General features: G+C 38.0%; 2 protein-coding genes and 1 long non-coding RNA gene across 12 annotated transcripts in view; 2 read left to right on the top strand and 1 right to left on the bottom strand.

The window, feature by feature from the left end:
* Positions 1–2,836: 2,836 nt before the first annotated feature.
* LOC136826706 (UPF0449 protein C19orf25 homolog) lies at positions 2,837–9,219 on the top strand. 2 transcript variants are annotated; one of them, XM_067084099.1, is made up of 3 exons: positions 2,837–2,977; positions 5,435–5,575; positions 8,138–9,219. In XM_067084099.1, the coding sequence occupies exons 2-3, from the start codon at positions 5,446–5,448 to the stop codon at positions 8,368–8,370; spliced, it is 363 nt and encodes a 120-aa protein (XP_066940200.1). In that variant the 5' UTR covers positions 2,837–2,977; positions 5,435–5,445; the 3' UTR covers positions 8,371–9,219. The 2 variants fall into 2 exon arrangements, with proteins under 2 accessions (XP_066940200.1, XP_066940201.1); XM_067084100.1 differs by having other exon boundaries at positions 2,900–2,989.
* Positions 9,220–9,763: 544 nt separating this feature from the next.
* Positions 9,764–21,877, bottom strand: Coq4 (Coenzyme Q4). Of its 4 annotated transcripts, XM_067084095.1 has the most exons (3): positions 21,576–21,877; positions 20,939–21,101; positions 9,764–11,208 (listed from the first exon to the last, which is right to left on the bottom strand). In XM_067084095.1, the coding sequence occupies exons 2-3, from the start codon at positions 20,982–20,984 to the stop codon at positions 10,304–10,306; spliced, it is 951 nt and encodes a 316-aa protein (XP_066940196.1). In that variant the 5' UTR covers positions 20,985–21,101; positions 21,576–21,877; the 3' UTR covers positions 9,764–10,303. The 4 variants fall into 4 exon arrangements, with proteins under 4 accessions (XP_066940196.1, XP_066940199.1, XP_066940197.1 ...); XM_067084098.1 differs by lacking the exons at positions 20,939–21,101; positions 21,576–21,877 and adding an exon at positions 20,874–20,895; XM_067084096.1 differs by lacking the exons at positions 20,939–21,101; positions 21,576–21,877 and adding an exon at positions 13,733–13,817.
* Positions 12,258–22,386, top strand: part of LOC136826707 (uncharacterized) — a 200,048-nt gene continuing 189,919 nt past the window's right edge. For all 6 annotated transcript variants that reach the window (XR_010849690.1, XR_010849689.1, XR_010849687.1 and 3 more), the window contains exons 1-2: positions 12,258–12,445; positions 21,578–21,677. This is a non-coding gene — a long non-coding RNA (uncharacterized lncRNA). The remainder of the gene's footprint in view (positions 12,446–21,577; positions 21,678–22,386) is intronic.

Below are 22,386 nucleotides of genomic sequence, written 5' to 3'. Positions count from 1 at the left end.
TAATATTTGGAAACCTCAAAATGGTTTCATTTTCATGGCCTCCTTCAAGTCTCAGGTATATTTGTACGTTTTCAGTATACTGCACCTGTTTAGCATCCTTATGACCCAAGTAATTCCCAGATTACACTTTACCCCAGCTTTTGCATTATAGTTTATATCCACATGCATTTAAGACTGAAGCCCACAGATGACCCCTTGGGATGTTTTGATGATAAAAATTAAAAACTACACTGCGCTTCGGGGAACTGTGGTGTGTAGGCAAAAAATCTAGTCATCAACTAAAGATTGTAGATTTGAGTTTTCAATCTGGCGAGTGACTTCCATAGAGGGTTCCTGTATAACAATTAACCTGCATTACCAGCTAATGCTAATGTATGCCACAGTACACTGCCAGGAGTAACCTTTATTTACAAATGGCAGACTGGAAGTAATGCATCGCTACCCACAACTGATAGCAAGCAGTACTAATTTATCTTTTAATTTACTCCTCTTTAGATAAAGTTTTTGTAGTATTGAACACCTATTGCTATGGTAGACAGATAGCCTGCCTGCTATCCCAAATGTGGTTGGAAGTAGACTTTAGAGAGTCAGAAAATTTTGTGTCCATTGTCTGTCAGTGTTCACAATGATAGACCAAACATCCCTGTTGATTAGAGTATTTTAGGCATATTGGTAGGTAAGGTTATGCAAGTATGAAATACAAGCATGTCACTCTTAGGAATCCAATTCTTATATTTTCATTGAGCCTCGTGGACAGTATATGCTACGTGTCATGCATAACAGTAAAAACTTGAATAATTTCATTTAGAATAGTGTAGTAGTATGGGTGGATTGAAGTCAAGGGTTGTCAAGCCCAATTTTCAGTCTTAGAAAAGTCTGTAAGTGGAGATCTGGCTTTATGAAAACATTTAATACTTCTATAATTTTTTCATGTTTCCCAGCCATTAAGGATCTAATATGTGTGTAAAATACTTTCATCAGTTTTCCTATTTTACAGTAAAAAAATGGAAAGTGTTGAGAGGTTACACCCTGGAGGAGTTAAAACATTTGTGTTACCTTTGACGTTTTAGGGTGTGGTGTTGTTATTGAGAGAGAATTTAAAAAAAAAGCAGCACCAGTCTAGATGATGTACCCTGTAGGGGGTAATGTCATCAGTACGTTTTATGTGGTACACTGTAGGCATTACTTAAGGGTCTTTGCAGCATCCCTTCAGCCCCTAGCTGCAGCTTCTTTTATTCCTTTTACTGTACCTCCGTTTATATTCTCTTTCTTCCATCTGACTTTCCACCTTTTCTAACAATTGTTTCAATGTGCAACTGCGAGGTTTTCCTCCTGTTACCTTTCAAACCTTCTTGCTGTCAATTTCCTTTGAAGCACTGCATGGCCTCATAGGTCCCAGCGCTTGGCCTTTGGCCTGAATTCATGTGGTGCATAAAATCTGTACTGCAGAACTCCGTGCAGGGGAGACATTGACCTTGAAACTGAGGTGGAATGGATTTTAAAGAGGTGGAACGAAAAACTGCTTAGACTTATTGTTCAAGTGTACTGAGACCATAACACACATGAGGAAATTACTGAGAGATGAGATGTTCGGTAGTTGAAAAATTGGCCAAGGTTAAAAAAAATTACATGTTACTCCAGGAACAATATCTTGGGCAGGTATATACCCCAGGTTAGCCTGCAAGACCTAAATTTCATAATCAATCAAGAGCATCTCCAGGGAGTTTTGGCATGCAGTTGAGGGGGAGGAGCAGTCTGTATTCATGGGATGGGAATAGGACGAAGGCCTGTAGTTAGGCAAAGATACCCTTGGAGATGGGGCAGAGATGATGATCTACAAAAACTGCTCAAACTAAAACAGAGTTGAAAGAACTTGTGTCATGTCTAATCTCATAAAGGTTGACAATGATATAAAAATGTTTATATCGATGTAGTGGGGTAACGTAAGATCAGTCGAAAAAAGAGTTGGAGTGAAATAATGGTAACTGAAAGGGAAATTATGAGTAAAGAAGGTCTTAAAGGTGTAACAGGAGGAAAACCTAGCAGTGGACGCTGAAACAATTGTTAGAAGAGGGTGGAAAGTAAAATGGAAGAAAGAGAATATGCAAGGAGGTACAGTAAAATAAATGAAAGGGATTGCAGCTAGGGGATGAGGGATGCTGCAAAGAACTTTAGTATACTGTACCTACAGTGCACTGACGGCGCTACTCCCTCCCCCCACGGGGGAATTTTGATATTAAATGTTACATCAAATATATACACACACACATTAATACCTCTTGCTGTAGAACTAGAAAAAAACATTTAAGCTACAAAGAATGGGAACTAGTATGTAAAGGAAGATACCGGGGTACAAAAAATATAACAACTGTTACTTTAAGATATGATGACATGTAGAGGAGCATCTATTAAAAATGAGAATGTTGGCTAATGGGGGGTTGAATTAAAAAAAATCTTTTATTCAAAAAGATCTTAGACATGAAAACAAACGGAGGGAAATGTATGAATAAAATATACAATAAATATTTGGTAGAGATGAACAAAAAAGAGAGGACTGTCCGCAATAAATGAAAAATTTGAACAATGAGTATCATACATTCTTATGAAACAAGATTAAGATTAATAAAGAGAAATATATACCAACTTTTGTTACTTAGAACCAGAAAAAAAGTCATTCACTTGAATTTCAAGAGCAGGCATGTTAATGGGAAATTGAGCAAGAGTTGTTGTCAGTTTTAAGAAAATATGTAAGACTTTTCTGTCGTGCATAGAGGTAAGGGTGAAATGATAAAGGTGGATTCAACAGACTCGCAAAGGAGATAGAGATAAAAAAGAGAAATATTGTTTCAGTGACAGAAGTGCAATGAAACAAAAGCTCAACACGCGGATATGAGGTGCCGTTACAAAGGTGAGCATCCACTGTGGAGCCGACGTGTAAACAAGTGTCAAACTGTCAATCTCAATCTTCGTCATAGTGGTAAGATAAAAAGTATGTAATTATCTCTTTAGATATGGGTAACTGGTATCTTTTTAACACTGATCGATGACTATGGTTGTTGTAAATGTCAAGGATATTAGTTAACTTAAAACTGCAGTGTGTTTGTGGAAGGCCCTAGACTAGGCTAAGGGTAGCCCAACCTGGTTCAGGTCAGGATTAGGGTAATTTGACGTGAACACATAGGTTCGACCCACTTTAGCTTGTCCAGTGCCAAAAAAAATTGATAGAACTAAATATAGTATCCTACTAAAGGTTAGGCCTAGCTTGAATTAGTTAGGCTAAGCACTAGCCTAAAGGAAGTTACCCATGGAAGATTACATAGGCTGTTTAGGACAGCATATGGGTGGTTTGCAGAACAATAGGAGGAGGCTCTAACACTGCCTCCGAGTGGAAGCTTAGTCCATGTTCCCGACGTTCAGTGTTACTTTGGTGGGAGGAGCCTTCCCCTCCCCCAGCCAGATCAGCGTATGGCGCCCCAAGTCAGGTTAGGAAGACAAGGTCTGGTTAGGTCAGGACATGGCATTCTAGGTAAGGTTAGGTTTGTTTCCATCGGCGGAACCTTTATCCATTGCTCTCAACTGGCCCCCCCTGTATTCCTGAAAAGGAGGGTTTGGTGCAGCGTTATTCAATAGGGGCACATTATTATGCAAGCTACACCTAAGGGCCTATGTAACCTTACCTAACCTACCTGTGCACAGCAACTTACAAAATCTAGTATGTATACTTATCTAGGTAAAACTAAAGACTACAGTCATGGCTTATCTCCAGCCAGTCGCTGACCAGAATATTTACTGCCTTTTGTGTATGTTTACGGCTATGTCTTTCATTTATGCTTATGATATTTACTGCTTATGATATTTATTTATTTATGTCTTTATTTTTTATTTTACATTTATTTTCAAGGGGCTGGTATGAAACATGGTGCCCATTTTGCAAGTAAACTGGTAGTTACAGAACTAGAGGGGCGTGGTAGTAGTTTTCAGTTTTACCCTTACCTAACGTTACTTAACCAGGGACTTAACTTCAAAGTCCAATTAACTGTGCCCCCCATAAGATTTATACAATCTTCAGACCACATTCTATAGCCCTCTTGGCTTTGATTTTTATATAATGCAACTTGCAGGATTTGTATGGCATTGGAACAGTAAAAAGTGGTTTCTGTCAATTGTGCTGAGAGATCTGCAGAAGTGAATCATATCTGGAGGTGTCCAAGACACAGTGACCCCAGCTTTCCATCTAAATAAGCAATGTGTAATATTAATGATGCTGCGACCACTTACTGCCATTTTGTATCTCTTTGGTTACTACAGGCATGATTTTCAATTCATGCAAGGTTAAGGGGTCCAGATTATTGTCAGGTAATGCATAACTGTGTGTTAGATTAGTCATTAATGTATCACTGCTATTGTCATAGTTTTTAAAGGAGTAGATCCACAAGTTTACATTTTTGGGTTATTTTAGAGTTTATGTTTACTCTTTGTACTTTAGTAAGATCCCAACAAGATTAAAGACTTTTCTTCTGATTAATGGTGAGGAAATTGTTGAGATCCCTTTTGTAGACCTATTCTCAATTTTTCAGAGGAGAACACTAGGTTTTAGATTTGAATTTAAACAGTTTTTGCTTAGCCAGTGGATTTCTTTCACAGCTGAAAACTATAAAAAATGTGCTAAGGTATGTGGATGTGGAGGCCAATTTCAAGTACTCTGAGGTTATTTTTGACTTACATTATATGGCAACATTTGACTTTGTGCTGTTGCAGCTCTTACATTGAAACAAATTTCTATGAGACTGGCTCAAGCATAACCCAAACCTTTCTCAAATTTCATGGCTTGAGTTTTTTGCACTATCTCCTCAACCTAGATATTATAGTGTGTGGCCTGAGACTGAAGTCTTTGTGGATAGTACAGGACACCACAAATAGTTGTGATACCTAAGTGAGAGTTTTATCCTTTTTTTTGGCTATATCAGAACAGGGAATTACAGTTTAATAATGCAGTTGTGCATCACAAATAAGGCTTTTCTGTTGCTGAGTAATTAATAGTTCCATTTGCACTCTTTACAACATTTATGGTAGAAGGGGACATCCTAGGAAGCTCTCTTTATCTTCACATTACTTATTAATTTTTTATTAGTAAAGCTGAGGTAAATTTTTTAATTACGGTACTTAAAATTATGAAGTGGATCGAGAGAACCGTTTCTCAATCTTTAATTGTCATTTCTTTGCTACTGTCATTGTAGAAATAGCTGCTGTAATTCATGTTTAATGGAAGTGCAGGAACATTCAGGTTTCATTGGAGCTGAATTGTTTGTCTTGCAAAAATTAGGCCATCACCTTCCTTGGCAATCTGAACATGAAAAAATGTTATCCATTGTTTCAAACATATTCAGAAATGAAGTTTATAAGATACCTTGTTTCAAGCGTTCGTTCATTTCAGCTAAGTGACAAATGTTTAAATCCAAGAAAAAAACCGACTTGCCTGCTCGACCAGACCCGCCAACTTGGGAAGAGATGGAAGAAGATTTAAAAGCAACAACAAATGCTGATGTCATTTTTGCTCTTTCTTCTATAAGTTCAGGTGAGTATCTCTACAGGTATGGTGGCTAATCCACAAGTCATTTGTTACAATAAAGGGTTTAGATCCATATGTTCACAGTCACAGATATAAGCCATAGTTTTACCAAAGCTTAAATTTCCATCTTTTAGTTCTGAATCTGGTATCCTCAGAATTACAACTTGAAGTTAAACTTTGAAAGATTTGACATTTGTTTCTACAGGGATACAAGCCTTGCTTTTCATAAATTGAATAGTCCTAAAATTTGTTGAATGTGAAGAAATAAAAAGAGGCTGTGCTAAAAAATGAGAGAGTACAAGGGATTAGTGTAAGTATAAAATGCTTGTAAAAAGTTACCTGTCTCATTTAATGAATGCTTTACGTACCTGTCTCATTTAATGAATGCTTTACTTACCTGTCTCATTTAATGAATGCTTTACTTACCTGTCCCATTTAATGAATGCTTGATCTCTTATCCACCTGTGCCTCAGTGATGGTGTAGGAATTCATATTTCAAGCAGTGACTAGTGCTGCTGGGCAGCAGGTGAAGAGAACGTGCATAACAATCATCTTACAAGCTGAAGTGTATTCCTTAAGTCAGACTGCTTTTTAGGATCAGATTAGGGGACACACAGTAGCCAGCTAAGGACAGTGTAATATAATCAAGGAATCTAGGAACTCTTAGAGTCTTCAGACAGTTGCAACAGAGTATCCTATGGGACTCATACAGAGACGTTCTTCTCATTCCTCACTTTGTCCCGGAATACTCCACCTTGGTGGGCCTGCAGTTGAGACTACTTGAGACTACTATCCTACATTTGGGGTCCCATTGTATGGAATCTCACATCCTGGAAAGTGTATGCCATGATGCACCCATGGAATGGTATGGAAGTCTGTGTCTTTAGTTTTTGAATCTTGTAGACCTTCAGAGGGAACTCATATTTTGACTAAGATTTTTGCACAACCTCACATCAGTTCATTTCACTGAAGATTAGACTTTACGTTTACTCTCACAGGTTTATCAGACTATCCTTTGATGGAAAAATTTTTCATCTAAAACTGCCAGATCCCTCTTAACACCCAATAAAGTCTTCTACCTTGACATTTGCACTAGACTAGGTGACTAAGTTTTAGGTTGTCATCATCAAAGAAAAATCTTTTCTCTAAAAAACTTCCCTTCTTGAAGACTTTTTTTACATGGTGCTTAGGGACCAGGAGCCTGTGCTGGCATAGTGTCAGCCTAATTTACAGCAGCAGCAAAGGACTTCTTGATTTAAGAAAAAATTCAACTGTTTGTGCTTGCTTTCAAGGGTTACATGATAACTCTTACCAAGGTTCTACCAGAGTGGCCACATGCTGCATTTTTAAAAGGAAACAGATGTCTGCAAAAATCTTTTTTGTGGGGTCTAACCGTGATCTTGCAGTCACATGAGGCCTCCACTTAATAAGGCAACTCTGTATGATTTGTCCTTCAGGACACCCTTCCTCTGTCATTTGTGCCCTTTAAGTATATCCAAGAACACAGGGTTGACAACCAATTTAAGTAATATTTTTTATTAATGCTCTAGTTAAACAAATATGCATAGTCTTCTGTACAGAATAACTGGTGCAAAAGATTAGGGTGTCAGTGCTATCCATAAATACTCACCCTTTCCTTGAATTAGAAACAGTAAGAAAATTATTAGAAATAAAATATACTGCAGTATTGTACTGATGTATTTTTTTTTCATTTTTTTGCATTGTTGTTAAAAGGAATGAATGAAACCACAAACATCCAAGGTTAGTTTTGGAATTTTCCTGTGTCTTTTTGGTAAGTTTTAATAAAAGCTAGTATGCTTGTAGTGCTAGGCTCTTGTGGCAAACTAGTAAGTTGAATTATTTAGGACATTACCAACATGGTAACTGCAGGTACTGTTTGAATTTCCCTTTCATATTGTCCAAGGAATATTTGTGTTAACGACATGGTTCCGTAAACATTAAAGGAATGATTTTCATAATGCTTTAAATAGAGACTTTTACAATATTTTACAGCACTGTTACATGTGTGGGTTAATGTGTTGTTTAAAAAGTTTTGTGTAAGGATATGTAGTTGTGAATATTCACTGATGTACTGTATATGCATAAGTAGTATTTTGTCAAGATACTCTCAATAGAAACCTACAATTATGAGGACTTCTTGTCAACTAGCAGTTTGTTATAACTGGTCTGTAGTGAATTTACTGAATTATAATTTTATTAATCGTAACTAAAATCATTTGTAAAGAATTTATATGGGTTAAAATAGAAAATATTTACATATGGGTTAAAGTGGAAAATATTTACTATTCTGTAGATAACTTTAGCACGTGCATGGTTATGTACTGATGATCTTGCATCAAAAGGTTAACTTTATTCACTGGATGACATTTGGATATTCAGTATATATACTAAGAATATATTCACCTTAGAAATCTGGGATTGCAGAAATTCTTATTCTACAGCTAGTGGTTTATAATGATTTATGCTCTTAGTGAATGTAGCTGTTTTTGTTATGGAAGTGTGGCATCTACAGTATTTATACATCTAAAGCAAGATACTTTTTTGTAGGAACTAAAGAAGCGCAAGATCCAGAGAAAAATAATGAGGACCTAAGTCAGGAGGAGTTATTTCAGCAGGCCAAGGAATTTGTTGTGATGAATGATGAAATTATAGAAAATATGGCAGTATTGCAAGAAAAGAAGGAAAAACTAAGAGAGGTAACAGACAACTTGAAAAAGACTGTTGAAAGTGTGAAAAAGCAAGCTTTAGTTGCAATCGATGCCTATGAAAATAGAGGATAATGTGTGTAGCTTAAACATTATTAGTGTTTTGAAGTTCTGCATCAGGGTACACATTTCTTGACCATGATAAGTTAAGATGCTATTCTGTATCTTCATACCTCACATACTGGCATGTGCTCTTCAAGTTGACAACGAAGTGCATGTAACAAAATCCATTGCAATCACAGACACTTGAGATTTTGGTACTGTAATGTAATAATATAAGTTGAAACAATACTTGTCCATTGCAGGCTCGAATATACTGTACTAGGATACCTCATGGTATCTTCAAAGAGCAAGTTTCATTCTTATGTTCGTATTTAATCCAGTGGCATGCAGTCGTTAGCTGTTACTCTGGATTAATGTAGAGTTTCAGGTCTCAAGAAATTACAAAATGTTGTAAATTCAATTTACAGAATTTTACTGTGGCACAATACAGTATGGTTTCGTGTGATGAGAATTGCTTTGTGTTCATTGACACATTCATTTAGATTATCAGTACTCTCCTTCAGTAAGTGACTTGCAGCTTGGTGTATACTTTTCAACAATATGCTCACAACCAGGCAACTTAAACACATGTCATGTGCAATTGGCTTATTCAGTTATACAGACTAACAATTGTAAAAATGCAAGTAGCGGCATGAAGTAATACGTAAAGTAAAGGTTTGTATTTGTTTACTGTTATCATTTAATTGTGTGAGTATATTTTAAGTGAAAAGAAAGGGCTTGATTACTTGTCAAATCATTCATATTCATTTATGGAAGCTGCTGTATATTTTCTGTTATTCTGCAACTTTTACTTCTTAGTAAGCTTGTACCAGTACCACAATTGTTAATATGATATTTTTTTAATAAAGACTGTTATGTTATTTCATTCGTATCATATCATAGCAGTGCTGAGTCATAGGAAGCACTTACCCTCTTGAGGAAATAGCAGTTGGATCCTGGTTTATATGGGTGGAGGACAACCATTGACTTCAGTAAGTTACACAGGGCAGTGTCAAATGAGCATGTGCTCAGCTATCTATTAGCATCTTGCTGCCAAACTTTGTACTAAGTAGCAAATATTTTTCTTATTGGTGTGCAATTAAAGTTTTGTATGTTCATTACAGTGATGACATACTCGGACAGCTTTTATTTGTCACAAGTGACAATAGTGCACACAAATAATCAGTTACTGGCAATTTAGTCTAAATCTATGTGGCAAGATGCCTGAAAACATGCCCATGCGACATTATTGCCTTAAGGGATGTGCAGCAATCGTGCAAGGGAAATATGGAGCATCTTATAACCTAGTCCTCAGACCACACAACCGTCTAGTACCAACAACTACAAGATAAAGCCAATCTATATTTATATGAAGAGACAACTGTTACAACTCTTTCTGAGGTACAAGGTTTTATACTAATCAAGATGTTTGTTGATTCTTTATTGAGTTTATTTCTGTTCAGTTACATAACACTCTTGGAAATCTGTGATATGTGATGGTTATGTTTACAGAATAGCCTCAAATTAATACAATGTACAGCGATTGCATCAACATTGTGTGAGTCATTCGTTTTCAAAAGTACAATTCTAAAGTGATTGCTAAATACAAAAACCGAGTCTGTTATTGTATGTATCTAATTTCCAATACACTATAATGTAAAAATAATTGCTATAAAACACTTAAGGACCACCATTTACCAATCAGCAAAAATATTTTGTTAGATGTTACATAAAAAATATAACAAAAGCAATCAAATAAATTTCATTCACTTTTTTATATTAAATGGTCACAATGAAAATTTTCTTGCCTTGCATCATACAACCCAATTATTCCAGCATGTGATAGCCATCACAAGCAGAGCCATTTCCTGAGACTACTACAGCATTACACAAAATATCTATAGACTTCAGTTTACAGTATGTACAGTCCATTATAATGCTTATGAAATATTTCTTGTAGGAAAACCTAGATGGGGGGTTCTTCAATACCCAATTCTTGTCGTAACTCTGCCAGTGACTGTTCCCATCTTTTTTCAAAATACACATTCATTAAAAGTTTTGATGACTTCCCAACTCTTATTGCCCATGGCAGGTATGTAGAGATGTACTTTTGACGTTGTTTTGGCTTAAAACGTAAAGGACCAAATATAGCCCCACCTATGCACATCGGTAATCCAGTTTGTATCCCCTCAATCCATTTAACTGTCACTTCACCCAACATGTTAGTAGGCATTCCAAGAACTGTGTGAAAGAGATCGTGAGCCTCGCGGTACCGCTGCATAATGTAGGCCAACTCAGGTTCGTCCACAAACTGAACAGGTAGTCTTGAGTCTGGAGTGACTTGGTTGTCTTCTAAAAATCTTATGTATGCATGTCCCAAAGTTCCTTCAGGAAGCTTGGCTAGTTCATTTAAATTCAGAATAGAACTATTGATCCTTGGTTTATCTAGTAAAATTTGCTGTCCTTCTGTATCCTGAATCATGCTTGAAAAAAGCTTTGAAAGTGCAGCATAACCAGTTGTTTCACCTAAAACTGCTACCATATCAGCTCGCCGAGGGTCCAAGAGTGCTGCAGCAGCAGCTCCCACAGATAAAACTACTTTCTGAAAAGAATTTGTCGGTATGTGATATTTATACAGAGGAAGAGCCTTCTCATCATTTTCATCAATGAGTATTTTTGGAGGTTTGAACGTTGTATCCGACCTTCCTGAAGATGTTGCATATCTTATGGTGTCTAAAATGTAACTTCCGCTAGATGTCTGGAATTTGATGGGTATTTCCCGCATCACTTCTGCAGGCTTGGCATTGTTAGAATCTTCTTGCTCTTTAATTTTAGATGCACTGCCATAATGCAAACTCACCTTCTGTATGCCTGTAAATAAATAAAATACAGCACTTAGCTTCATTTCAATCACATTACATACAAATAATTAAAAATTCCTGTAGTAAGATGCTGATAAAGAAGAATGATATTTTCTGTTTGTCAACAAAGCATCCATAGATGAAGGGCTGCCTTAGGTCAATGCACCAATAACCGTGAAGGAGCTAGAACATTCCAATTTAAAAAACTGTATGGTAACAAGGAAGTTTAAAGACCGTTAAAGGAGATGAAACCCTACAATAAAGTATGATATCATTGGGGGCCACAACACCCTTTCTCCATGTGTGATTGTGATGTGTTCCTTCTGGGTAGCCTTTCACCAATCAGTTGCATTTTGGAAGATTATGAGTGAGCCCAGGTGTCATGCACCCCAGGCTGGTAGGATGTTGCATCTTATCAGTATGTTAGGTCACATAGGTTGAAAGGTCTGTGGAGAAAAGTCCCTACAGTCAGGTTTGACAAAAGCAAGGTGGTGAATGGCCTCCCAAGCCCCAACAATAGGCCACATGGCCCAAAATTCCATACATTCATTCATCCCAAATGATTTAGGATCAAGTTAAGTTGGGACATATCTCTTTTATATGGCAGCTTATCTCCCGCCCCCAACAATCCTTTTTCTCAAATGAGACATTGAGTAAAACACTATTTGAACTATGCAGCAATTTCAAGATTGCGGGCAAACACTTGGAATAGAGGGGGCTCCGGCCCTGGCTAGGGTTGGCAATCTACGAAAAGTTAGGCAGGCCACAGCACCCTAAGATGGTTTCCATTTGGATTTATGGGCTAAAGTACCATTCAAAGTAAATGGTACCCTAAACCGTGCATAGAGCCCTCAGCATATTTTAGCAATTTCTAAAGTACTCTAGGTTATACCCTACATTATATTCTATCCCCGCTTCTCTTGTGGTTTGAGTTTATTTCACCACTGCTATTAGACCTAATGACTATTTTAATTTCTTAACTTCTCCAACCAGTACAGCATACACTATCAAATTCTCTTTTGTGGCCCCCAAAATTAAGAATGTCCAAACATAAACGTGGGAAAACCAATACAAGATCAAACAGTAATAATGAAAGAATTTTTTATTATATGGCCCATTCGGTCACTTGAATTAATGTTTCTCAGTGTATGTATGCTTGAGCTTAGTGATGGTCTTGTTCCTCGACCGGTCCATCTTTTCCGCAAGTTTAGCTGTGTTAATGCCGTGCTACTGTGTTAATTACCTAGGCAAGTAGTCATTAACTTATTATGGATCATTTGCCTTAGATAAAACTCAAATGACATTCATTAATTACACGGCTTTAGCGGTAGGTGACTTGAGGTCAGGCTTGCTGGCTGGTCACAGTTTAGTATCGAGTTCTACCCTAGACCGATGTCATGTTCACTACTGGAGTTTGGAATGCCATAATCACACCAGTAGTCAGTATTTGATTGTTAGTAATTTGCCATTAGTTTCCGAATGTCAATCACTTGGTGAACTAATCATAAAGCCTTCGTTATCAGCCTAGGAAGTGGCCGCCGGCTGGACAGCCAGCACGTGTCAAACCCTACCGAAAACCTAAGGCTTGGCCTAAGGGATTGGCTCATAGCCTAGCGTATGCCCCACACAATATTTAAAAGCTAGAAGGCTGAATATGTTATTTAGGCCTAACAGCGGCTGCAGCTGAAAGCCTGCAACTAGTTTCATATAGTTAGGCCTATGGATTAACAACAATGGAGACATATAGGTCTAGGTCAGTTCGGTTTGTAACTTTTTAAATTGGTGGCACTACTTTGCAAATTTCATTCTAAGCTGTATCTCTTCTCTCGTAATGTTGTTGATGATAAATTTGCATATGCAATCAGCGAGACAGGACAAAATATTAGAGCAGAGACGACAACCTATCAACAAGAGCAGAGACAACCTATCAACAGGAAACTTCTTCAGTCATTTCCATTTTTTTTATTCAATATTCCTTCATCAACTGTGAGGTAGCAAGCCCTAAATAGTCCTAGTTTCCAGGAATATAATTTTTCATTCCAATTTTTTCCTTAACGGTAGCTCGTGGTGAAAACTTTTAATCATGCGAAGAGTAATGAATGGACGTCACCGGCATTTATTTACAGCTCAGTCAAACATTTTCTCTCTTTTCATTATTTAAAAGTAAATATTCTGGATACTGAAAAGTGTCTACATGCTACGAAGAAAATAGTCCATTAAAGGATATACAGTAATATGCTGAACACATCGTATCAATTAACATCAACTAAGGCTTCCCGTTACACTAACATGGATTCCAAACCATCACTGCATATGCAATAAACCACTAGTATACAGATAATAAGGTCACTGGTCCAAAAATTCATTGCTAAACGCTAAAATACTTGGTTGATAAATAAGGAACCTGTACGACTTCCGATTTCGTAAATGACGCGGGTTTTACATTAGAATAGTTCGTATTTACACATTGAACAAGTATTTATATCATCGCTCAACCTACTGAACAAGTATTTATATCATCGCTCATAGGTTACCTTTTGTGTCTCTGTGTTCTGGTTACGATATACATAAAAAAAACAGCATACCGTAGGTGGGAGCAGATATACGATACCTCCGACGGTGCGAAATTTTACTTTTAGGCCTATGCAGGACAGTTTAGCATTCTGTAGTCAAGCGTATCCACCAGTCGAACTTGTTTTATTACATATGAATGCACACACTAATTTCCTTTGATTTTAAATACAGTACGTTGTGCAAACAAAATACCTCGTATTGTTTAAGACGTTAAAATGATCGTTTCTGGTTTACTTTCATATACTCGTTAGATGAACTTTGCCTAGTCCATTCATTTTCTGCTATTCCTAGATCAGGCCTTAGATATGGTTTCTAGAGTTGGAAATGTTTCGATACTTCTGTAACAGCCTCCCAGAGTTCGTGGTGAAGCTATTTTGTGTTAAACGTATATATTGGTCACTGTCAATATTTGAAGTAGCTTACATTCCTAAGGTTCGTTTTTTTCCCAATTAACGGCGGTGTGATCTGTTTGGTTTCAATGATTACCATCTGGAGATAGGCCTTTCTTACCCATTACAGCCTTCACACCTTCATCGCATTACCAGTTTTAGTCTTCCTTCACAAACAAAAATTCTCATATCCCTATGGTTATTTCATCTGTAACATTCTTTAGGTTTACATAAAATTCACCTTTTATTTGTACCAGAGAATTTATTTGCTGGCGCATGGCACACTATAATTTTGATAGTGGACTGTCTTAATTCAAATCTTGCCGGCGTAATCTATTGCTCACCACTGTCTGGTCAGTCAGTGCCTTTTCTACAGCTGGTGTTGCAGTCATGTTTGCTCCATCCCTACCAGTTCCATATAGTCTTCCTGAATAAATATACACATTACCCCCATCTACTCTCTTTTCCCATTCCTTTGCACTGCAATTCTCATACAGCAAACATGTCCAGTCCGTATCTACTGAGTGTCATTGACCCCCTGCCATTACTTATGGCAAGGGGTCATTGACGTTAGTCATCCATGAATTATACTACATTAATGCATATAAATAATTTAGAAATTGCCATACGTCCCAGGCATTTGGTGTGCTAAGAATCTCATGGTTTATAAATAGTAAGGTTAATGTAAGAATAGGAAATGGGAATGTAAAACCCCTGAATCAAATTGGATGGAAAGACTGAAAGGTAAAAAATTAACTCAAGAAATTTGGACTGGACATTTTCACTGTTTGGAAATCGCAGTACTAAGGAATGGGAAAAGAATGGATGATAGCAATGTGTATAGTATATATTCAGGAAGGGCAGATGGTAGTGGTAGAGATGGAGCAGGCATGATCATAACACCAAATGCAGAAAAGGTACTGACTGACTGGAGAGCAGTGAGCAACAAATTAAACTGGCAAGATTTAAATTAAGGTAGTCTGCTATCAAAATTATAGTGGGCTGTGCACCAACATCATTACTAATTTTTTTTAACCAATTTTATGTCAAGCACAAAGACTAGAAGCTGGGAAGACAAAGCACTCAAAGCCTTTACCCTGTCCCTCATCCCACTGCCAGTAATCTATGGTCCTCATCCTGAGCAAGGCCACAATTTTCCATTGTGGATCCTGCCTTTGTCAGAAAAGGTGTTAACTTACAAGGCAGCAATTCAGTGTACCCTGAGTCTGAACCTTTATCCAGGCACTGCCAGCTGAGCCAGCTGGACCTGGTGCTCAGCAAGGGGCTGGAACAGAACTCCCTGAAGTTACCCAGATCAGATGTAATAGAATACAAAAGTCCATTCTTTATGGGTATAAATACATATTCTGAAACTAAGTACGGTATCTGGTAATTATACTTAGTAATCATCCATACTTATAACAAACGGGTGCATGTGGAGGTCCGATCTAAGAATGCATCTGTTTACCATATGCTAAAGCTTCCATTAATTATGTTTTTCTTACAGCTTTCTTATACTCAAGGTCTAAAGAATAATTAAAGAATACTTCAGTATTCTTAGGACCTTAAATCACTTCTTAAGATAACCAAAACTATCCAAATAACCCCCAGAAACACACCAAAAGAGTCATGATATAGGTTTTTTTCAGTCATATGTAGGTTATGTAAGACTTTTCAATTACTCAAAGTAACTTTTCTGCCAGAGCTTTCCTAGAATTTGATTAATTTCAATATGTTTCAGTTTCAGATGTGCAGTTTACTTGCCATCTTCTGTGTGGTTGCACACAATTCAACCTATTTGTTTAGTCTAGTTATACCAGAATATTATTTGTTGTGCGAAATAGTTTATCATTAAGCTTGCATTTGAGCAACCGTAGTGAAGATGAGAGAGAAGCATTTAGACCCAGTAAGTTGGAATGACTTTGCTTTTCTTGTTACCTTTCACATTTCCAAATGTGTATGTAATAAAGCCAAAGAAAATATATTTTTATAAGAAAAATTACCTTAAGTACTTAAAATAAACATTAGTCATAGATATTTGTTTATTTTTTGAAAACATTTAAAATTGTTTCAGTTTTCTTAGCTACCTCTGGGAAAAATGACATTTTTGTGATAGAGTAAAGTTTTATATAACCTTACAAAGTAATTACATAGCTATAGTTTTCTCTTGCACGGCAGCTTAAGTGAAAAAATTTCCAGGTAATGCTTCAAAGTTCAGTGCAGATGACTGGTCCCGCCCACTAATGGTAATACCAGGAACGACTTAGCAGACAATCTCATTCTGTTTATGCCATATGTCCATCAGAGGGGAGGCGGGAGGGCTCTGATCATGTAATTACCTGGTAAGTACAGTACGCATCTTGCATGTCTATGGAGACCATTCAGTCCCCTTGATGAATGGATGCAAGAATTGGGCGATTCATCTCCATTCTGAATTTTGTCCCCCATACAAAGACATTCAGAGCTCTGACATCCAGTACTATTCTCCATCCTCCTGAAGACTTCGGAACCACGAACAGGCGCTTTAAAACCCCTCTGATTCTACATCTGTGACTTCCTCTATATCTCTTTTCTGAAGAAGGGCAGAAACTTCCTTTGATAGGGCCAAAAACCTTCTTGAGCCTATCGAATAGGTGGTCAAGGTGATGGATGTCTTGACTAAGGGTGGATACTCTTCAAAGGCAATAGAGTATCTCTTCTTGAGGACCTCTACGACCCACTGTTCTGCTCCTCTCTTGCTCCATTCTTCCCAAAAAAGAAGGAGTCTGGTGCCCACTGCTGCACGGGAAAACTTTCCTCACTTTTTGGATGAGGGTTTGTTTGAAGACTTCTTGATGGCCTTGGAGGAGAAACAGATGCTGGATGTAGGCATTGACTGAAATCTTTACCTGGCTCCTCGATACCACTGACGCTGTAAAGGAGAAGAAGAAGACTTGCACTAAATAAGATGTTCTCTCTAGCACGTTTAGAGGACTGAGCCAGGAGATCTTGCGTTGACTTCTTTTGCAAGTCTGAGGTGATACTGTTAACTACTGATTGAGGGAAAAGGAAGTCACCCACAAAAGGAGAGAAGAGAAGGGCTGATTTCTGCGCTGACGTGACTCATTTAGCAGTATAAGAGCACCAGAGCTCTCTCTTCTTTAATATACCCAAAGAATAAGTAGAGATTAATTCATGAGAAGCATCTCTAATCCCTCTGTCTATACATGATAGGTCACCTAGAAGATCTGTTGAAAGGTCCGTGGGGATGGAAGGATAGTCCTGGAATTTCTTGGCCAGGGTGCCCACTGCCAATTCCAGGAAATTAACCTCTTCAAAAACTTTGAAGATATTCTTCAACAAATGATCCAATTCTGCGGAAGAAAACATCACCTTCGCTGCTGCAAAGACAGACCTACAGGAGGCTTCAATAAGAGCCGAGAAGTCCCCCTGGGCAGAGGCAGACACACCCAGAGAGGGAGCTTTTCCAGTAGCATAATACGAGTACCTCCTTCTCAACAAACAAGAAGGGGTGGGTAACAGAACACTGCTTCCCCTGTTCTCTCTTGTCTGCTAACCAACAATCCACCTCATGCATAGCCTTCTTGGCCGAAGTAGGAAGCACCAATTTAGGAAGCTTGGAAGATTCTGACTAAAGATTGCTTGTCTCAAAAGTCGAAGCCGGAGAAGAAGTCAGGAAAGGTGCGAAGAAGAAAACGCAAGAGAGTTGAATATGCTGTAGTAGGAGTTTCCTCTTCCATATCATGAGCCTCCTCCTTGGCTGACAAAACTGGAGACAGGCGTCTCTAACGTGCTAGCTGGTGGAGGTTGAGGTTTCAAAAAACTTAATATGTTATAAAGTTGCTGCTGTATGGGAGCCAGAGCCAGGTCTACTATAACTGGCGCCACAGAAGAAGACGCTGTCGTCACATGATGAGAGAAGAGGGATGATTGGACGTCGGTGGGCGCTTGGGAGCTACTGGAAGCCCAGGTGCAGCTGGGAATCGGCTACAGGCGCGACTGAGGGGTCAACTGCCTGTGGGCAGACCTCCCTTGCGCCTCTGGTATGACTTCTCCCAGGTTCGAGGAAGTGTGTCAGGGATCTTCGCCTAGGAGAATTGGCGGGACAGACAGCCAGCTCCTCCACTAACACTTCACTGTGAGCACTCCATTCACGGTTCATAAGTTCACGAACTCTATCACCCAACTGAGGCATAGAATGTATTAACAACTCAAACTTGCGATCGAATTTCGCTTCAAGGATGGCAACGGCATTGGGGTCGATATGAGGGCTGGGAACGGGAACAGGTGGTATAGCTGAAGAACTGGGGTTTGGAGACATGACAGAAATAACAGGAACATCATTGGAAGATTTCAGAAAATCCTGACTAACTAAAGACTTGTCATTCCTAGAATTAACTTTCCTTATCCTGTCTCTTTCCAACTTGGAAAGGTGAGAAGTTAAAATTTTCCACTGTCTAGGGTCCCAGTCAACACATTCAGCACAAGTCAGATCTATAGAGCACACTTGACCCATGCAACTAGAACACACAGTATGCAAATCGTATTTTGCAGAAGTCAATCTCGTATTGCAGTCTTTGTTGCAATATCGAGTGCTAGCAGTGCTTGCGTCGGACATCATCAAAAGCAAGTAAAAAATTAAGTCTCAAAAGGGGAAAAAGTAAAAATTCTGTAAATTGTCTAAATCAAGTCAACCTGACTAAATAAATGCCAAAAGGCAACCAAAAGAACCAAAAATACTTCACCGATACTTCATGGAAAATAATCAGTAAAGCTAAATAAATACCAAAAGGCAACCAAAAGAACCGAAAATACTTCACCGATACTTCATGGAAAATAACCAGTAAAGCCTACGAAAGTCCAAAATTTACACTGTTGCTTACAACCTTCGTCGAAAGCCAGCAGAAATAAAACTGATCCTTCTTGCTGTGTTGTCCCTCTTCTTCCCCAAAAGTGGGCGGAGCTAGCTACTTACACCAAAAACAAAACAAAAGAATCGTTACCGCGAATTTTCAAATTTTAGCTGCCGGTTAATAGAAATTGATAGCTATGTAATTACTTGGTAAGTTACTTTTATAAAAATTATAAACTTGAATCAGATCTTAATAACGAAACAATAAAATACTGATCCTGAAAGCTGTAGGTTTGAAGTCTACCTGAAATCAGTGATAACACTTCACCGAAATCTGGTTTCCAATCGGCAAATTTAAGAACAAAGTTACCATCGACACTTGGTGTTTACTCGAGCACAGTAGAAAACAGAATGGTCTGCTACGTCGTTCCTGGTATTCCCGTTAGTGGGCGGAACCAGTCGTCTGCACTTAACTTTGAAGCTTTACCCGCGAATTTTTTAATTTAAGCTGCCATGAAAGAGGAAACTATAGCTATGTAATTGCTTGGTAAGTTACTTATATAAAATAAGTTTTTGGGTGCCAAATTTGTCTGTTAGAATTAAGCTGGCTATCTGCTGAGTGGGGATCTTGCTTGCAGAGCATTCTACAATGGGTGCTTCTGGCCATTATTGTCAATACAATAATTCTGCTGCCAAGTGAGGGTGATTGGTTTAAGTTTCATATCAAGTTGAAATCTGATGTCAGAGTTTATCCAAATTCCAAAGCAATGGCCAGATGGCTCTTCTGTGCAATCACAAAAGTAACCAAGAGAGAAAAGAAATATAATAAAAAGCAGGAAACTAGGCGGTGGTTATTACATTCTAACCTAACCTAGGCTTATTTGAAGCTCTGGGTTTTTACCAGAATGGGGTGGGGGCTACACACCCTGGTCCTTAGATCCCTTCAACCTCTTCTAGACAGTATATCAGTAGTACTTAATGGAATACATCCTAACCTTCTGTAACCTAAGCCATTGGGTCCCACCTGACTGGGATGCAAAGAAGGGCTTCGGCCATTGGAACCTACCTGATAGGCTTTCCTCACTATAAAAGCATTAGCCCTATGGGCTATGCTGACCACCCTTAGTCTAAGCTGTGCTGCTCTTGGAGATTCTCTGTTATACTTAGATCTAATCCTTCCTATAGGGCTTCTAGCAAAATTACTTGATTTAAGGGTTGTAAAGTTAATGAACTTCCATCATGAACAACTTGTATGTTACACAATGACAAATATGGTGCAGTCTGCAGAATAAGGAGACATGGTTAGGCACTGGTAACTTCACCTTAATTTTGCTCCACCAATCAGAATCTGATAGTCAGTGTTCCTTGGGGGGATACAGGATCTGACAGTGTGTTACTTGGTGGGGGGATACAGGAGAGACAAAGGCCCCAAGCCATGTTAGAAAGGTAATTTCTGGTTAGGTCAGGGCATGATGCTCTATTGAAGTTTAGTTTACATGTGGGGGGGGGGCTGCCAAGCCCCCAGGCCCAGGTCAGGGCACGGTGTCTAAGTTAGGTTAGGTGGGTATGGTCTGGTTAGGTCAGGATACAGCATTCTAGGAAAGGTTAAGTTGGGCCCTTTTACACCTTGGGTTTCTCTCGCCTAACCCTGTCTCTCTATTCAGCACCCGCTTCCAAAAATTTCTCGAGGCTATCTAAGCTAGGCTATTACTGGTTAAATATTCAGGTTTGAAAAATGAATAGTGAAGCAAAAGTATTATCCTACCTATAAAATAGTTTAGACCTGAGTCAAAATAAATTTATTCTGCCTATCAGACTGCCCAAAATCATTCAACCCGAACCTCCGTAGCCTAGGCTAACCTTTGGTAGATCTGCTTCAGATAAAGAGTGACACCGTACGTTGATATGTTAGAAGGTGGTCTTACCTGTACAAGATTTCACAGCTTTGAGAAAGGGCTGTCGTTGTATCATTATCTACTAGTATCAGAATTTATTGTTTAACCCGGTACAAACGTGATTATTCAATGGGCACTTTTGTTTATTGTGAACCGCTCCATTCAGTCAACAATGTTGTCACTCCCATTGAACCTACAAAGGCAAGAAATATGATATTTTAATGCATATGTAAATATATAAAAATGTCATGAAATATATTTATTTTGTGAGACTGGACTTAATACATTTAAATTGTTTTATAGTTGTACAAAACGCATCCATTTCTTCGTGGTAAACACTGATAGTAGTACATAGACACCGATTGTACGTGACCCTACGGAAGTATATTTTTACAATAATGAATTTTACATGTAAATAGTGCAATTTTTTTATATGCTACTGCCTGACTGCTAATTATTATATAAACTTTCAAACAGAATCCACGGAGAATATTATCTGAACCTTGCTTTCAAGACCGCATTTAAGACCCAAATTATTTCGTGTTCACAACCCTGGTCTGACTTTGGGAACAATTTACTTATGATATAGGGGGACAGAAATTCTAATGTGTTCTCTGCTTTATGATTCATGGAAGATAACATTTTAAGTGTATCGTAATTTACTTACAGATAGGCGATAGGTGCATTATCGTCAACGTAATTTCTGTGGAAGAGGCAGTCGAAAGAATGGGTTGTATCATCGGCTCGTCAGTGCAGCCAAGTACAACGGGTAGGTCTAGTTGTGCATTTCTCGTTCTTGTGAGTGTTCTTATTTTGTAAAAATTGTCCCAGCTGATTGAGTTTACGTCTTTGCTTTATATATAAAAACTCATGTTACCACTAAACTTGGATTTCAGAGTTATTAACAACATTCATGATTCAGTGGTTTGAGCATCGTAAATTTCCTCTAAAGCTTATGTATGTATGTATGTATGTATGTATGTATGTATGTATGTATGTATGTATGTATGTATGTATATAATACATACATACATACATAAGCTTCAGAGGAAATTTACGATGCTCAAACCATTGAAACTTAAATATTGTTAATTACTCTGAAAACCAAGTTTGGTGGTAACATGAGCTTACCTTCGTGGGTCTAGTATTTCAAAGATTTATGTCAGAGGTGTATGGCATGCCAAGTATCTTTACCTACGATAAATTTGGATTAAGAGATAGTTTAAATATGAAGGGAGAATGAGTATTCAGCTTGAGGGGGTCCAAACCCTTTATTTATGTGTGGGTACGCATGCGGCTGTAGAGAAAATGAAAACCTCGAAAGATTTAAAAACGAAAAATTAGTAGCGAAATTACTAGTGTTTTTCACATTCAGATGATTAAATTTATTAGCCTTAAGTAGTCTAGGGAAACAAGATTAAATAAATATAAATATTTTTCAGTAAAGATAAAATAAATATTTTTACGATTGTAAAAAT

Source organism: Macrobrachium rosenbergii, chromosome 41 (genome assembly GCF_040412425.1).
Source record: "Macrobrachium rosenbergii isolate ZJJX-2024 chromosome 41, ASM4041242v1, whole genome shotgun sequence".
Classification (NCBI taxonomy): domain Eukaryota; kingdom Metazoa; phylum Arthropoda; class Malacostraca; order Decapoda; family Palaemonidae; genus Macrobrachium; species Macrobrachium rosenbergii.
The sequence above is the reverse complement of the archived record's forward strand: the minus strand, read 5'-3'. Positions and strand labels throughout refer to the sequence as shown.

Excerpts from the sequence above, each read along its gene's own strand:
- LOC136826706 (XM_067084099.1), top strand. The coding sequence starts at position 5,446 with ATGTTTAAATCCAAGAAAAAAACCGACTTGCCTGCTCGACCAGACCCG. Across the intron at positions 5,576-8,137 it reads TCTTTCTTCTATAAGTTCAG|GAACTAAAGAAGCGCAAGAT; the intron begins GTGAGTATCTCT and ends ACTTTTTTGTAG.
- Coq4 (XM_067084095.1), bottom strand. The coding sequence starts at position 20,984 with ATGATACAACGACAGCCCTTTCTCAAAGCTGTGAAATCTTGTACAG. Across the intron at positions 11,209-20,938 it reads AGCTGTGAAATCTTGTACAG|GCATACAGAAGGTGAGTTTG; the intron begins GTAAGACCACCT and ends ATTTATTTACAG.